Genomic DNA, 17,327 nt, shown 5'->3' on the forward strand with positions numbered 1-17,327 from the left:
ACCTGGGTGCTGGGGATCCAAACTCCATCCTCATGGTTTCATGCAAAGTGCTTTTTTTATTGAGCCATCTCCTCAGCCCTTGAATGCACTTTTAATACTAAAATTATATTAATCGTGTTTGAAATAAAAGCCTCATAGAATTAAGCTAATTTCATAAGAATATTTACAGACTGTTCCCTCAAGTAACTGTCTGTATATACATCAATACATATGCATCAATATGCTTATATATTGAAACTTTTTATCAGGCCCTGCTAATTTAGATCTACACGTGTATCTCATTATTGTAACTAGATGAGGATATTTATTAGCCCCAATTTTCAGTTGAGGAACCCAACATGCAGAAACAAAGAAACTGTACAATGACACAGATCTAGAAAGAGACAAAACATAATATCATTTAGGCCCCAGAATCTATGGTCTTTTAAAAAAAATTTTCTTTCTCTGTTTTTTCAAGACAGGTTTCTCTGTGTAGCTTTGGCCATCCTGGAACTCACTCTGTAGATCAGGCTATGCCTCAAACTCACAGAGATCCACCCACCTCTGTCTCTCGAGTGCAGGGAATAAAGGTGTGTACCACCATCTCCTGGCTCTATATCTGTCTGTATTATAGTTATAATCATAAAGATGATACAGTTCTTACCCTCCTCTTTCACCTAACACAAGAAATGTAACCCTTTTTTATTTTTAAGTGTTTTGAGACAGGATCCTAGTGTGTAGCCTAGCTTGGGAGAGTCAGTTCTGCTTCAGCCTCTCTTTGCTACAGTGTATATGCATGCCCCACCACACTGGACTAAAATCTTTAATATTTTGTTACATTTTCTTAAGTTAATTTAAAATCAATACAGTAGCATGGCGTGGTGGCTCAGGCCTGTAATCCCAGCACTTGAGAGGCAGGGTCAAGAGGTTATGGAGTTCAAGGCCAGGATCAGCTATAAAGAAGTTTGAGGCTAGCTTAGCTACATGAGACCCTGTCTTAAGCAACCAAAATATAAAATAAAACCAATACAGCATTTGAAAAGCTAGAAGAAGTTAGTTAATCTTACTAACCTAGCTAAGAAAGGATGTAATGGAGCTAGGCTTTGTTAGCCTTAGCTGAGAAAATAAAAACTGCAGTATGTTCATACAATACCAAATTGTTTTCAGGGAGATAAGTCCTATAGTTAATGTGTCCTGGCATATTCTTTATCTTTAATGAAATGTAGATGCAAGATTATAACACACAGGCTTAACATAGCGCTTTTTACATGTTGTTCTGTTATTGTTGGAGAGTTAGTTTATCCTTTTTGTTTTGTTTTTTTGTTTTGTTTTTTTATTTTTTGTTTTTCAAGACAGGGTATCTCTGTGTAGCCCTGGCTGTCCTGGAACTCACTCTGTAGACCAGGCTAGCCTCGAACTCTCGAACTCAGAAATCCACCTGCCTCTGCCTCCCAAGTGCTGGGATTAAAGACGTGCGCCACCACCGCCCGGGTAGTTTATCTAACTCATATTCTGACTCAGTACTTACAGAATGAATACCTCTGTGGCTTCCCAACTATAGATCTATTTACAAGTTATGTGAGAACATACTGTAAGTACTGTTTCTTTGGCAAATAAAACACCTCGCTGTAAATAAAAACAAAAGTTTTGATTTTCTTGTCATCTTAACCCATTTAATGTGAAATTATTCCCCAGAGCTAAGACTCATTTTTGGAGTATCAAAGAAATTAGTTTTTCCCAACAGTAAAGAAAGAGGTGAATCACCTGTACTGTGGTCACTTTTGATTAAGGCCATTTTACCTTAAGATCATTCACCGTGATTGAAAGAAAACAAATAACCTTCCCCCAACAACAAAAACCCCAATCCAACCAACCAACCAACCAACCAACCAACCAACCAAACAAAAATGAAAAGAAAAGAAAATGTCTAGTTTGTTTGTGATCTTCTCGGAGACCTTTTCTAGGTGTCTACTTGTGGATTTCCTAACACCCCCACAGTTGTTTACAACTAGGTAACGTCAAGTGACTGCTAGAATTTATCTACCTATTTTTCTGTTATAGGACCATTAGATTATTTTTATAAATGCCTTTTAAAAGGTATCTTTGTTGTTGTATTATTATTATTTCTTAAAAAAAAACATATTGAAGTCTGTGTGTAGTGGCACATGCCTTTAATCCCAGCACTCAGGAAACAGAAGCAGGCGGATCCTTGTGAGTTCGAGGCCAGCCTGGTCTGCAGAGTGAGTTCCAGGACAGCCAGGGCTACATAGTGACACCCTGTCTCAAAAACAAAACAAATACCGTCTCCCCAAACAATAAAAACCCCAATCCAGACAAACAAAGAAAAGAAGACGTCTAGTTTGTCTGTTGTTTTCTTTTTGTGGACCAAGTGGGAAATTTGTGCGAAAAGAAACCTATACTTTTAAATTGTCTTATCTTTAGTAGTGAATACCCATTTTTAATTGCTAGCATTCAACTGTGCATTATTATATTTCTACCCTTAATAACTCATTTCTACCTACTCAGAATTGAAAATTTCTGTGTAAGAGATAAGTTCTAGAACATGTTCTGTATAGAGCATGATAGACTTTTAGTAACAGTAGGTGTTAGAAGTTTGAACTGTCTGTGAGTGTCTACCACTAGAGTTAAAAGAAGAGGGCCTAGGACTTAACCTTGGAGAGTCCTAGTATTTAGATGGAAGGAAAGGAGGTAAAAGCTGGATCATAGAAGTGAAGGATAAAAGAGAACCAGGAGGCAAGGGCTGGGCCACCATTTTGCCTTACTCTATCACTCAGTGTTTCACAAATCCAACATAGAGTTTAAAATTTTCTTGAAATTTCTCAGATGTTCTTATCTTCTGAACAGCAGGTGTTCTGAGCATCACATCATGAAAAGCCTGGATTTTTTTTTGATGGTGTTGGGGATTGAACCCAGGCCTCACACATAGGAGTCACATGTTCTTTTAATGACAGGTTTTGAAAGCTATGCTAGCTCTTTCTAGTTAGGTGGTAGAGAGCCTCTGAATATTAGTGTTAGTATCTTATACTAATAACGCTTTTATACAACAGTTATATCTTACCCGTGAGTATAGTATATTCCTATGATATCTGCCTTCATAGCTTCTTTCCAACCCCTCTCAGAATTCCCACCCCCAGGTATTTTTACCTGTTGGGTGTGTTAATTCCCACTAAATGTTTTTTCTCTATAGCTCTTTTTTTTTTCCATTTGATGTTTCTTAACTCTAAAGTATTTGACTTTCAACATCTAACAAAATATAATTAACATGCTGCTTAGGGAAAAATAATAAGAAAGATTTTAAAGTCTGCCATATATTCATGTATATTCATAGTACAAGGGACTGACACACTATAATTATTGTTTGAGGCAACATTGCTTTGGAATCCCTACCCCCCCTCCCCAGACTTACAGGAATTACAGGACTACACCATGCCTTGTGAATCCATTTTGTTTCATTGTCACCCTAAGGACTTAGGATCACACCATGATAGGCAGATATCTACTATTAAGTTACATCTCTAGCCCATCATTCTTTTACTTGTAGTAATACCTGAACATGGTATTTAGTATATCTGACCTAAGAGTAATATAGCCACCAACATGAAATGAAAAGCTGTTTGGAAATACGACTCATCATTGTAGCTCATGGGCTTGATTCCAGTACTCAGGAGGCAGAGGCAGGCAAATCTCTAAGTTCAAGGCCAGCCTGGTCTATTTAGTAAGTTACAAGAAAGTCAGAGCAACATAGTGAGACCATGTCTCTCATTCATACATATATGTGTATGTATATATATATACATACACATATATGTATATATATTCTCTAAGGTGAACATGTGATGATGTGATAGTTTGAATATTATATATCTAAAATCTCTCCATGATATAACTTGTTCCACAGTAAAGTCCTCATTGGTTAATATTTTTTACAACTTAATATAAGGTAGAGTCATTAGAGAAGAGGGAAACTCAGTTGAGAAAATGCCCCCCAATCTGATTGGCCTATAGATAAGCATATGGGGCATTTTCTTGATTGCTGCCTGATGTGGTAGGGCCCAGGCCATTGTGGGTGCCATTCCTGAGCAGGTGGTCCTGGGTTGTATGAGAAAGACTGAACAAGCAGTGAATAGTAAGTTCTGGAGGGCAAGCCATTACGCAGCATTCCTCCATGGTTTCTGCTTCAGTTCCTGCTCCCAGGTTTCTGTACCAAGTTTCTGCTCAGACTTCCCTCAGTAAAAAATGGTGAGATGTAAGATGAAAGTTTGATTTCCTCTGGATAGAAAAGGGGAATGTCTCAGTATTTTACTAATGCTGGTGCTCTGCCATTTTGGTGTGATATCATTCCTACTGCTGCATGCTAGGAAAAAGTAGTGGGGCTTGGGATGGGAAGGGCAAGCTCAGCTGAAAGCAATGTGAACGTTGTTTCCTTGTCTCCTCTTAGATCAGGTGACTCCTGGCTTGCTCATGCCTCAGAAGGCAAAGGGCTAGGTTCAGAAATTAAACTTGCTGTTTTACTGTTTTGAGCCTTTGGGTAGGTCTTTCGGTCTAACAGAACTTTGGTTGCCTGGTATGTGAGATGTATGTATAATGTTTTGCTATAATCGATTGGTTACTATTACTACTGTGTGTTTATTAAGTTAACCACAGTCTAAAGGAGTTTATGGTGTGATCAGATTTCATTTTGTTTTGTTTTTAGATGTTGCTGTTTATGAGGATCGGTGGGCTGGTGAGACAGTACTCCAGTCGACATTTACCAGCCAGTTACTAAATCTTGGAAGTTATTCATGTGTCCAGCCTGACAAATGTAAGACATATTTTGAATGTGCTGAACTTAGGATGTTTTCATTGATGACTTTTTGGCTTTAGGATAGTACAAAGCCAGTCTGAGCATACTTTGGGTTTTGATCTTTTGTGTACTAGTGATGCTCCCATTGCAGAGAGCCATGGCTCCCAGTCAGCATCTGATTAGAAGGTGAACCACTGAGTGTCACACTGTGTGGCGTTGCTAAGTGGGACAAATGGTAGGTTAGGTATAGTTAACATATTTTTGACATATCTTTGGTTTGTTGTGGGTTACTGGAATGTTACCTCATTGTAAATCCACTGTAAGTCTGCAAACAAACATGTTAGGAAAGATTTGAGTAAAATGTTTTTTGGTTTTTTTTTTTTTTTTCTAAATAGCTATTTTCATTTTAAGCTGAAATTGGAGCTCATTTATTTTTATTTTATTTTTTTGCAATATTAGTATTGAACATAGGGCCCTACTCAGTGCTAAGCGTGTGCTTTATCCTCATCCTTTTCAAAAAATTAAAAATAGGACTTAAAAGGATGACTGTGTTAGGGGTAAACAGGGGACCCCAGCCCCAGGTGACAACTGTGTGCCTAGAAGAGAAAAGAGGGGGGAAAAAAAAGATTAACTTCTGTATTGTAAATCGAATATTGTGGTTCTACAAAGTGGTAGTTCTTAACATTTAATGAGTTTTCTCTTTGAGATACTATAGTCCATGTCTATAGAAAAATGTAGGTGGCCAAAAATAAGAAAAGAAAAAAAAAACATTGTCTAAGTCCTCTACTGACTTCTGAAATTAACTGTGTAATTGCTGGGCCTCTGAATCTTTGAGATAATTAAAGTAAAATTGGATGCATTGTCAGACTAATGTAGTTTGAATCCTTTTCTATCATTGCTGAGAAAAACTATATTTTTGGTGAGCATTGCATACATCACAAGTATTTCTCAACGAGTATTCTGTTATGTGGGCATTCTATTGTTTGTTTAAGTATTTACTTGTTGAAGAACATTTGAGTTATTTCTCATTTGAGGTTTTAAAGAGTATAGATTTTTGTGTAAACATAAATGCTCATATCTTTGGCACAGACTTCTAGGGTACAATTGCTGGGTTGTATTCTAAGTACATACATAGTTTTATGAGAAATTACCAGCTGGAGCATGGTGGTGCATACCTTTAATCCTAGCACGAGGGAGGCAGAGGCAGGTGGATCTCTGAGTTTGAGGCTAGCCTGGTCTACAGAGCAAGTTCCAGGATAGCTAGGGCTACACGAAGCAACCCTATCTCAAAACAAACAAACAAGCAAACCTTGTGTTCTCGAGCGAACACACATACACACACCCATCACCACCAACAAAAAGAAATCACTAAACTGTTTTCCATTCTGCCTATACTACTTTAAAGACTTTGCATCGGCTGGAGTATAGCAACCGATAGAAGGCCTGCCTACCCTATGCAAGGCTTTGTGTTTGATCTCTAGCACCTCACAATACACAAATAAGTAACTGAATAAATAAATAAGCCATGTGGAGTATCACATGCTTCAAATCATAGCTACTTGGAAAGCTGATATAGAATATTATAAAGTTGAGGCCAGCTTAGGCAATGATACTTAAAAATTGGAGTCTCTGGGTTGGTCCCCAACACTGCAAAATAAGTAAAAGAAATCACCTACTTAGTAGGAGTACATTACAACTTTAATGGCATATTGTAGAATATCTGTAAGAAAACTATGTGAGGTATCTGTTCCACAGTAAGGTGACTGTAATAAAGCTAGAATTAAGTATTTGAAATGTTTTCACCTTAAAGAAACATGAAATTTCTATGGAGAGAGGTGTGTCTAACTTGATTTAAACATTTTACTATATTTTATTTTATTTTATTATTTTATTTTATTTTTCGAGACAGAGTTTCTCTGTATAGCCCTGGCTTGTCCTGGAACTCAGTCTGTAGACCAGGCTGGCCTCACACTCAGAAATCTGCCTGCCTCTGCCTCCCAAGTGCTGGAGTTAAAGGGGTGCGCCACCACCACCCGGCTGATTTAAACTTTTTATGATATGTTTATTTATTGAAGCATTACATGGCATCATGTTCATTTGTATAATTTTTATGTGTTTATTAAAAATAGATTTTAGTAAATAAATACAATCAAAGTCTACTCTGGTAGAGCATTGGCCTATAGCACGTGCATCACCATGGATTTGATCCCCGACACCACAAAAATAAGGTAGGATTCATATCAGCAATACCTTTCACAGTTTATCTTTTCCATGGCAACTTTTACTGTCATCCTATTTTTAAAAAGCTTGATCCATTCTAAGAGATGTTCTGAGTAGTAAACTCTAAGGAACTCCTTGAGAAGTCATTTCCCTAAAGAGACAGAAGTTCTAATTAGCGTACTTAGTAGATTAGGTCTGTATGTAACCAAGGTCACATAGAACGTGCTATGTCTTCAGACATTAATTCCATAGTAGATTGTTAAAAGCCTGGTGACTTTCATCAAGGAGGAATATAAATCTCTGCTTACGAAAGTGCTATAAGACTAGAGATCATTAGCAACAACAAAAACCAGCTTTTTCTTTTTAAAGTTTTGAAACTTTTAAGACAAATTTTGGATTTAAAGGAGTGATGTAAAATTTGCAGAAGTAACGCCTGTGATATTTATTGGAACACAGAAGATATGCTTAAAGCAGCTAATAGACTAATATTTCTTAGCGAAACACTTCTACCAATAAAAATGAAAGAATAAAAATAAAGTTTGAAGCTCAGAAAATTTGCAAAACAACTAAGTAAGCCATAGAAACCAAAAAGTATAAAATCATAACATTAATCAGAAATCAATAAGACTAAAATTGTAAAACAATATAAGGAATCAGAGTCCTCTCCCCCACCCTTCACTTCTCAAGACAGGGTATCTCTGTGTAACCCTGGCTGTCCTGCGGTATATTAAACTGTGCTTGTAAAACAAGTACTTATTTATAAGGGTCCACTTATATCCTTTTATTGTTACTATTAATAGAGTAATTAAGTCAGAAAGTTTATTGTATGATATGTGAAATGTTCACATTAGAGGACATGGAGTGAGGAATATAAAGGAACTTTATATATTTGTAACTATTTTTATACATTTAACATTAATTCAAAGCATAAAAGCCAAGAGTGGTAGTATACACCTTTAATCCCAGCACTTGGGAGGGAGAGGCAGAGTTTGAGGCCAGCCTGATTTACATAGTCACTAGAATAATAGCCAGGGCACCATAGAAAGGCTTTGTCTCAAAAAATAAAAGTTTTTTCAATATGCATATATGTGTTTATGTGTTCATGTGGAGGGGTGAGGTACATGTGTGCCTTGCATGTAGAGGCTAGAAAGCAACCCTGGGTGATAGATATTCTCAGAAATGCTAACACCTTCTTTGAAACATGGTTTCTTTTTGTCCTTCAGCTCACCAGTTAGGCTAGACTGGCTGACTAGCAGGCATTAGAGGTCCTTCTGTGTCTTGTTTCCCCAGCCATGGAATGACCAGCATAAATTACATGCCTAGGGCTTTTATGTGTTTACTGGGAACTGGACTTAGGTCTTCATGCTTGTGAGGAAAGCACTTGGCCAACTGAGCTAGCTCCCTAACCTGAAACAGGACATTTTTAAAAGTCACTTACGATCATGTCAATAGGTGTAAAGAAATCTTTTGATGAAATTCAGTATCCATTATTAGAAACAGGAGGAAATTTCTCTTTATGTCATAAAGAGTCTTTAAAAAACCTGTCTTAGCCAATGTTCTATTGGTGTGAATAGACATTACGACCACTTCAACTCTTACAAAGGAAAACATTTAATTGGGGCTGGCTTAGTCCATTATCATCATGGTGGGCACATACCATGCAGGCAGACATGGTGCTGGAGAAGGAGCTGAGAGTTCTACAGCAAGGTCCAAAGGAAGAGAGAGACTCTGGTTGGCTTGGGCTTATGATGCCTCATACCATCCTCAGTGATATACTTCATTTAGTACAGCCACACCTACCCAACAAGGCCATACCTCCTAATTCTTTTAAGCAGTGCCCTCTCTCCAGCCTGAGCTGTGAAGTTTTAATACCACGCTTCTTCCCTGTAATCAGAAGTATTCTCCTGGCCAGGATTCAGAATCCAGTCCCATGACATTTGCTCTGAGGGTCCCAGGAATGTGATTCACTAAGAGTCTCAAGCCCCAAGCTACTGAAACTTCAAAGATCTTTTAAAATAAGTGTCTTGCTGATGCTCTAGTTAAATGCTAAGAGCAGGGGCTTTTTCTGGGACATGTGTTCTTCCTCTGCTGTTGTTATGTATAACTTTTGTTTCCTTCCTCCCTTCTTTTCCTCTTTAAAATATCTGTTACTGAGAGCACAGGAACTATTTTCTGAGGTCTTTTGTCTTATGAATGACTCCAGTGTGAGAAGGTAGCTCTCCAGACCACACAAACCCCTCTGGGACAGACTGTGTATTTTTTTTTCCTTGCTGTTGTACTAGAGGTTTTCAGCTACCATGCATCTTTCCTCATAGCTGCTATCCAACTTTCTCCAGTTTATTCCCTGAAGGTTCTAGCCAACTGTTTTCTAGGTAGTTCCTTTTCTGTGTCTATTTTCAGGAATGTTTCTCCCTTTTCATAACTGTCCTTCCCCCCTTTTCTATTCCTCCTGACCATTTATGGTTCTAGGGATAGAGCCCAGTGCCACCCAAGTGCTACGTAAACAATTTACTGAAAGTCAACCCTGTCCTCAGTTTACATTCTACACTGAATGTTTGCTACCGTCTGTCTTTAGGTCAATCAGTAACTCTTTCTATGTTGAGAACATGATGATGTGTTTTTTTTATTTTTCTGTCTCCTTAGCTTCTGGTATAGCGGGTGTCACGTAGCAGATGATCCTCTGGTGAGTGAGTGAATACTTAGGTGTTAGTGTAGCAGATGGAGTGGATACAGATGATCGTGTTAATGAAGGAAAGAATAAAGAATGATATATTACTCTATAAACTCTTGATTTCTAAAAAACCACCAAGTATATATGGGTAACATCTTCTTTTGGCCATAAGTCTGTTGTATATATGAACATATCTTCCTTTCCTTCAGAAGAATTTGAATTTGATCAGCAAATCTCATTAATTTATTCTCTTAAACATTTATTTAGTGGGGGTGGGGTGCCTGTATGGAATTCAAAAACAACTTGTGGGAGTTGGTTCTCTCCCATGAGTTAGAACTCAGCTCATCAGGTTTTATATCGAATTCCTTTAACTGCTGAGCATCTTGTGTGCTCAGTCAGTGCTTCTAAATATGTATATTTTACTGTATGTAAAGTTTGTCAACAATTGAAAACAGTGGCTAAGAGTATATTTTGCACAGAGATTGTTGATGTGAGTCCCAGCACCCATATGATAGCTCACAACCATCTATAAATCCAGTTCCAGGGTATCTGACATACTCTTTGGGTACCAAGAACTCATGTCATACACATAAAATAATATAAAAAAACTTTAAAAATCCATTCAAATGGGAAAAATATTTAAACAGTATTATAATTGAATAATTAAGTGGCTGTTCTTACAATGAAAAAACCATTACTATGTAACATGCTTAAATGAGAATTATGGTAGCAAGAATCTTGGGTATGTGTGGTAGCTATGCTGTGTGGAATTTGGTTGGGAAGAGGAGGGTGATGACTTGACTTTATAGTACCATGAAAGTGATAAGAACAGCATCCTAAACTTGGCGATGGGTGTAGGACAGGTTCGGGAGAGTCTGTTAAGTGGCTTGTAGGATATTGCAAAAGTGATGTGCTAAGGAGCTTGTTGATGCAGAACTGTTGTCAGGTTAGCTGGGAAAGATGGGATCAAATTAGACTCCAGAGATTGGGGAGCCCACTAGATAGTTTCAGGAATATGGAAGAATAAGACATAATAGAACATCTATGCCTAATTATAAATTGGGAACAGAATTAATTTCTTGGAGATGATAAGTTTCTATTGTCTAACAGTATCAACCTTTATTTTTTAGTCTATACTAAGTCAAGAATAAGCTACATATTGTATGGAAATTAAGTAGTGTTTCATATGTATTTATATATTACAACATAAAATATAGTTCAAAGAAAACATTATGCAGGCTGGAGAGATGGCTCAGCTCTGATTGTTCTTCTAGAGGTCCTGAGTTCAATTCCCAGCAACCACACGGTGGCTCATAACCATCTGTAATGGAATCTTATGCTCTCTTCTGGTGTGTCTGAAGACAGCTACATTGTACTCATATACATAAAATAAAAAGTCTTTTTTAAAAAAGAAAGAAAACATTATGCATAGTGTGACAAAACTTCTGAAAAGAGGTTTTCTTCAGTGTGTGACAAAACTTCTGCAGAGACTGAATGACTGACTGACTGGAATTTCCACGCATGATGCCGGAGGAGAGATGGCTGAACTGTTACAAGCTAGGCTCACAACCAAAACATACGAATTTCAGTACTGTGAAAACATTGACTGGAATGTTGCAAGTTCAGAGGCTAATTACTTACTTGGGGCTAGTTTTAGCCCTCTGGAATAGCCATTCCTTGACCATTTCTGTTTCAAAACTAACATTTGTAACAGATCAATAAAAAACCCTTTTTGGAATCTAATAACTCAACAGGCATATATATATATATATCATGTGCCTGAGGTCAGAATAGGGCATTGAACCCTCTAAAACTGAATGAACTATGAACTTATGGATAGTTGTAAGCTACCATGTGGGTTCTGTGAACCTACCTATGTCCTCTACAGAGCAACCAATGCTATTAATCACTGAGCCATCTCTCCAGCTCCACAACCAATGTATTTTAAAATTATCTTGATTTATGACTTTCTTTTATGAAACTATAAAACTTCACGTAACAGCTTCTGTGTTGGAACATGGAATTTGGGATCCTAAATCAGTGTTCCTGGATCATTACTCAAAGATGGCTTCATAACTAATTATCTCTACTCTCTTTAAGATGAGAGCTGTTGTCCTACTCAGTGTTCTATTGCTGTGAAAAGACACCATGACCATGGCAACTCATAAAATGAAGCATTCAACTGGGGCTAGCTTATAGTTCTAGAGTCCATTATCCTCATGGTAGGGAGCATGGCAACACACAGGCAGACAAGGTGCTGAGCAGCAGGAAGAGAGTGCTACTGGGCCTATTGTGGGCTTTTGAAGCCTCAAAGCCCACCTGCAGTGACATACTTCCTCCAACAATCACACTCCTTCTAATCCTTTTCAAGTAGTGCCACTCCTGATGACTAAAATTCAAATATATGAATATATGAGCCTATGGGGCAGTCTTCTTCAAACCACCACAGCTGTGGTTTTTGCATTTATGATCACCACCAAAATATGATGTCATCCTTTGTCTCTCTGTGTGTTTTTTTGCTTCCTTAGATTCCAATGTAATTGCCAATGTTATACTTCAGGACTTACTGGCATATGTGTCTTCAAAACATTCCTATCTCAAAGATCTGCCTCAAAGGCAGCCTCAGAAAATGGACACTGTAGAGTTTGTGGAATTGGAGCAGTTGCAGCCTGATACATTAGTCCATGCAGTACTCAGAGTAGTGGATGTCACTGTATTGACAGGTAAGTATTTTGAGGGCCTCTTTAATTTAGCTTGTAAATACTAATATACAAGCCCATCTTAGTGTCTCAGTCGGTTACTATGATGCATGTGATACTGTGGTCTCACCTAAGCAGAGTAATACCAAGTAAAATGTTTTTTTTTCTTTTCTAGAGGCATTATATAGTTATAGGGAACAGAAGCAAAGAAAAGTTGTGTTAACAGTGGAACAGGCTCAAGGTCGACATTATGTGCTTATATTATGGGGTCCTGGAGCAGCCTGGTATACTCAGCTTCAAAGGAAAAAAGGTAAATACACTGAAAAAAAGCATTTAGCCTATTTATATCTTGGTAAATGATTAATGTTTATTTGTCTGAGGTGCAGAGACTCTGAAGAGATTACAGAATTTGAAATAATAATGATTGAATGCTCCTCTGAAAAGTACTCTTGCTATAATTTTATACTTAAAGCAATGTAGTTATCTAGAAGTCCTTTGTAATTAATGATGACAACAGAAAGGCTTGGATGTTTTCATGTTTACTACACAAGGACATTAGCAAAAAATCCTCTCCTTCAAATAATGTTCTTTTTTAAAAAATGATTTATTTTTTAATAAAGCCATCTTTCTAGCCCCTCAGAGATGTTCTTTAAAATTTTTATTCTGGAGAAGTATGTGTAGTTTAATTTTTTCAGTTGAAGTGTTCTTATAAATCAATTCCTTTCTGTCAGAAGGCAGATGTTATGGGGAAACATTAGGTCTTTGAAGTCACATTTCCTGTTGAATTATTACTATGTTCTGGATTTTTATTCCAGTTCAAAATATGAGCTCTTAGCCATTATAGAATGGTTGCTTTAAAAATATGACCCAGTAGTATGCATGTATTTTAAAAGCACAAGTTAATATTTTATGGTGCATTACATTAAAAGGGATATTTTAATAAATTAGTACAGTATCTTCCTTCACTACTGTGAAATTCTGATTTTAACAATGAGAGGTAGTTTAATTAGTGTTTTTTGAGTTACCTTACTCTGCAAAGTAGTTTAGACATCGATCAACTGATTCATTATTTCAGACTTGGATGAGTTAATGTTGCATTCCAAACTTCTGCCTCAGTGCTTATCTGTAGACAGGATCTGTCTGTCACATTGTCTTTTAATCATTAATAGCGTAACTAGGATTTGAGATAAGTCTGACTTTTATGTTGTGATCAAATAGTGACAGATGTTTGTCCAGTTGTGAAATTGACAAACATGTATTGATGACAGATATGATCACTGACCATTCTATGTCAGCCGTGAACACGAGTTCAGTGCATGCTAAACAAAATGTAGGTCAGAGGTAGACTGGTGTGGTAGCAGAACACATTGTTCTTTTCTTAATATGACTCTTTCTTTAGAGTTAAGTATTATGTGATAATAGGAGAGAATATTGAAAACACGAACATAGGAATTTTGATATAGTTTTTGCCGACTTCACTAATTAATCTTTTTTTTTTTTTTTTTTTTTTTTTTTGGTTTTTCAAGACAGGGTTTCTCTGTGTAGCCCGGGCTGTCCTAGAACTCACTCTGTAGATCAGGTTTGCCTCGAACTCAGAAATCCACCTGCCTCTGCCTCCCAAGTGCTGGGATTAAAGGCGTGTGCCACCACTGCCCGGCAATTAATCTTAAATTTATTTACAACCCTCATCATTTTAAAGTTTCAACATCTGCTTTAATACCTCAAGACAATTTCTTTTAATAGAAAAATTCAGTTTTGAAGGATCATTTAAGTGATAGAACTTCCAGAAACTGTTGTCTTCCTTTTTATTCATTTAGCAGTTCTTGAGTGTATCTCTATCTCAACCTCTGTAGTAGGCACTGGCTTTCACATTCTCTTAAGGATAACAAACATAGCTTCCATAATCAGAAATGATTACCAAGTAGCTGTTTATTCAATACTAAAGATAATGGAATTGATACTTTGGGGAAGAATAAGAAGAAATCCCAAAATTTCATTTCTTTGAAATATGCCTTGCTAGTAGGTTTGCAACAGGCACTAGTCATGGTTTAGATTCTGATGAAGGTACACTAGCAACATAAATCATATTTCTTGAGAGTAATTGTTTGTAATTTCACCACTGGGAGATAGAGGCACAAGGATCAGGAGTTCAAAGCTATTTTTGGGTACATGGTTATTTTGAGGCCAGCCTGAGCTACATGAGACCCTGTTACAAACAAACAAAAGAATAATTAGATGACCATAAAATAATTTATACAGAATCAAATGCTATTTTCATGCAGTTATTTTAAAATGCAGTTTACCATTTTAAATGCATAACAAGTTAAAATAAAGTACTGTCATAATATAGCTAATTAAGCAGAATAATATGAATAATCCCAATTTATATTTGGATATATAGTTGGACATAATTTGGATAATCATATATTATCCAAAGTTAGTTATGTCTACATTTGTAACCCGACTATATCCTAAATCTTCAATTCAAATATGGATTTAAATAGATTAAAAACTTTTCTAATATAACTTCCTCAAGTTTGCCATAACCAATAGTTTACTGATAAAACAATTTAGCTGTCTTACTTACCTGACTTCCTTAGAACCACAAGAACAAAACAGTGTTTAGACACAGTAGCATCTATTCTAACAACTTCAGTAAGGACTGATTTTTAAGTTATTGAGACAAGGACTAGTCCAGACTTGCCTCTGCTCACTAAGTAGTTAAGAATGATCTTGACTTTCTTATCTTCTTGCTTTCACTCTCAAGGGACTGCATTACAGGTGTGCAGCCCCACACTCAGTTTATTCAGTGCTGGGGATCAAACCCAAGGACTCATAAACTTTCTTGTCAAACAATCATATTTCTTGTTTATTCCACTTTAAAATTACAGTAAAGCAAAAGGAGATTTTTCAGTATAACTTTTTTCCTGTAATCAGCTGTAAACTGTTGGTAGAGGACCTGGTTCAGTTCCTAGCACCCACCTAATATCTAATGATGCTATCTGCATAGACTAGTTGACTTACTTGTCAGTTCTGAACAAAAACAAAACAACAAAAGTTGGTTCTTGATGAGGGAATCAGAAAACGTCCATTTCAGTGTCGCTTTAAAAAATTCAACTAGCTAAAAAAATAATAAACTTTATAGATGTCAAAATTGGAATGTGCTAATCTAAAAGGCAGTTGTTTAGGGACCCAAGAAATCATTAGAAAAGATGACAAAGATGGCATCCAGCCAGGTGTAGTGGTGCCCATCTGCAGTTCTAGTACTTGGAGGCAGTGGGAGGAGGAGTAAGAGTTCAGAGCAGCCTGGACTCTAGAGAGAGATTCTCTCAGAAATCTTAAAGTCTGTAGCTTTTAAATTCATTTGCTTTAACACATGGTTATATTTTGTCTTTTTTTCCCAAATTCTTTAATGGTAAAAGTTAGGCTTAGTTGATTTAATTAGGTTAGTCTACTTAATCTGATTCTGAGTGTAGATCCTTTATTTAAATGACTTTTTATTTGTTTTTGTTTAAGATTGTATTTGGGAATTTAAGTACCTTTTTGTTCAGCGGAACTGCATACTAGAAAACTTAGAATTACACACGACACTATGGTCTTCCTGTGAATGCCTGTTTGATGATGATGTAAGAGCAATTTCATTCAGAGCAAAATTTCAGAAAAATACATCCTCCTTTGTCAAGATATCAGACTTAGCAACTCATCTAAAGGATAAGTATTCAGGTAAGATCTTGAGTCATAAAATGTTGCTAGTTTCAATGTAAGCAAAGAGGCTACTACTTGTGAGAATATATATAATTAAATATGAAAGTGAAATGTAGATCTCTGTAAGTAGCTAAACCAGATATTGATTTCTCAGTCTTTTGATCACCTAATGTTTTTTATGTATAATTGTGTTTTTGCCTTTGTATATCATTATGTAGCTTATCCTGGTTTCCAGCTCATGATCCTCATGCTCACAGCCACTCACTCCATGGCTGGGATTACAGCTGTATACCACCATGTCAGGCTTTGAAGTTTTCATTGTTGAAAAGTTTTTACTATGAATTCAATGTATTTAATAAATACAGAGCTATTAAGATTATTAACTTGTTGAGTGAATTTTGGTTTGTAGTTTTCAGGAAATTTGTTCATTTAAATTATTGATGTAGCAGGGCTGGAGAGATGGCTCAGCGGTTAAGAGCACTGACTGCTCTTCCACAGGTCCTGAGTTCATTTCCCAGCAACCACATGGTGACTCACAACCATCTGTAATGGGATCTGATGCCCTCTTCTGGTGTGTATTCACATGTGTAAAATAAATAAATCTTAAAAAAATATTGACATAGCAAAAATTATTGATAGGAAGTCATTTTTTTACTATCCTTTTGAATATTTATAGAATAGGTAATACTATTGATCTTATCTGATACTAGTAATTTGTGTCTCCTTTTTTTAAAATTTTTATTCATTTTATTGATTGCAGTCACCTTTTAGTGATTTTTTCCCCCTGTTTTCTCTTTTATTCACTTCTGCTCTAATTTGCATTACTTCCTTTTTCCTACCTACTTGGCTTTTGCCTTTTCTTATTTAAGATGGAAATTGAGACAGTACCCCGCCACACACCCCGCCACTAGTGTCCCATGAATTTCACTAGTCATGTTAATTCATATGTGTACTGTGTTGATTAACCTTCATTGTCAGCTTGACTGGATTTAGACTCACCTAGGTGGCATAACCTCTGGATGTACCTGTGTACCATAGAGGTTTAACTAAGGAGGGAACACACACCCTGAATGTAGGCAACACCATGCAGCCTATGGGCTCAAGTCCTAATTAAGTAGAAATGGAAATAGGAGACCTCAAGCTGAACAACAGCATCCGTCTTCTAGAGGATTCAGTGTGTAAACTGCCTCGCTCCTATGATCATGCTTTCCCTTATATGGTGGATTTCATTCTTCAAATTATGAATCAA

The 17,327-nt window shown here is 36.7% G+C and overlaps 1 protein-coding gene across 9 annotated transcripts in view; it reads left to right on the forward strand.

The window, feature by feature from the left end:
* Positions 1–17,327, forward strand: part of Shld2 (shieldin complex subunit 2) — a 73,372-nt gene that overhangs the window by 45,305 nt on the left and 10,740 nt on the right. For all 9 annotated transcript variants that reach the window (XM_028789125.1, XM_028789126.1, XM_028789127.1 and 6 more), the window contains 4 exons: positions 4,694–4,801; positions 12,203–12,397; positions 12,549–12,683; positions 15,890–16,096. In XM_028789125.1, coding sequence (XP_028644958.1) covers positions 4,694–4,801; positions 12,203–12,397; positions 12,549–12,683; positions 15,890–16,096 — 645 coding nt within the window. The remainder of the gene's footprint in view (positions 1–4,693; positions 4,802–12,202; positions 12,398–12,548; positions 12,684–15,889; positions 16,097–17,327) is intronic.

Source organism: Grammomys surdaster, unplaced genomic scaffold (assembly GCF_004785775.1).
Source record: "Grammomys surdaster isolate TR1022 unplaced genomic scaffold, NIH_TR_1.0 125789, whole genome shotgun sequence".
Classification (NCBI taxonomy): domain Eukaryota; kingdom Metazoa; phylum Chordata; class Mammalia; order Rodentia; family Muridae; genus Grammomys; species Grammomys surdaster.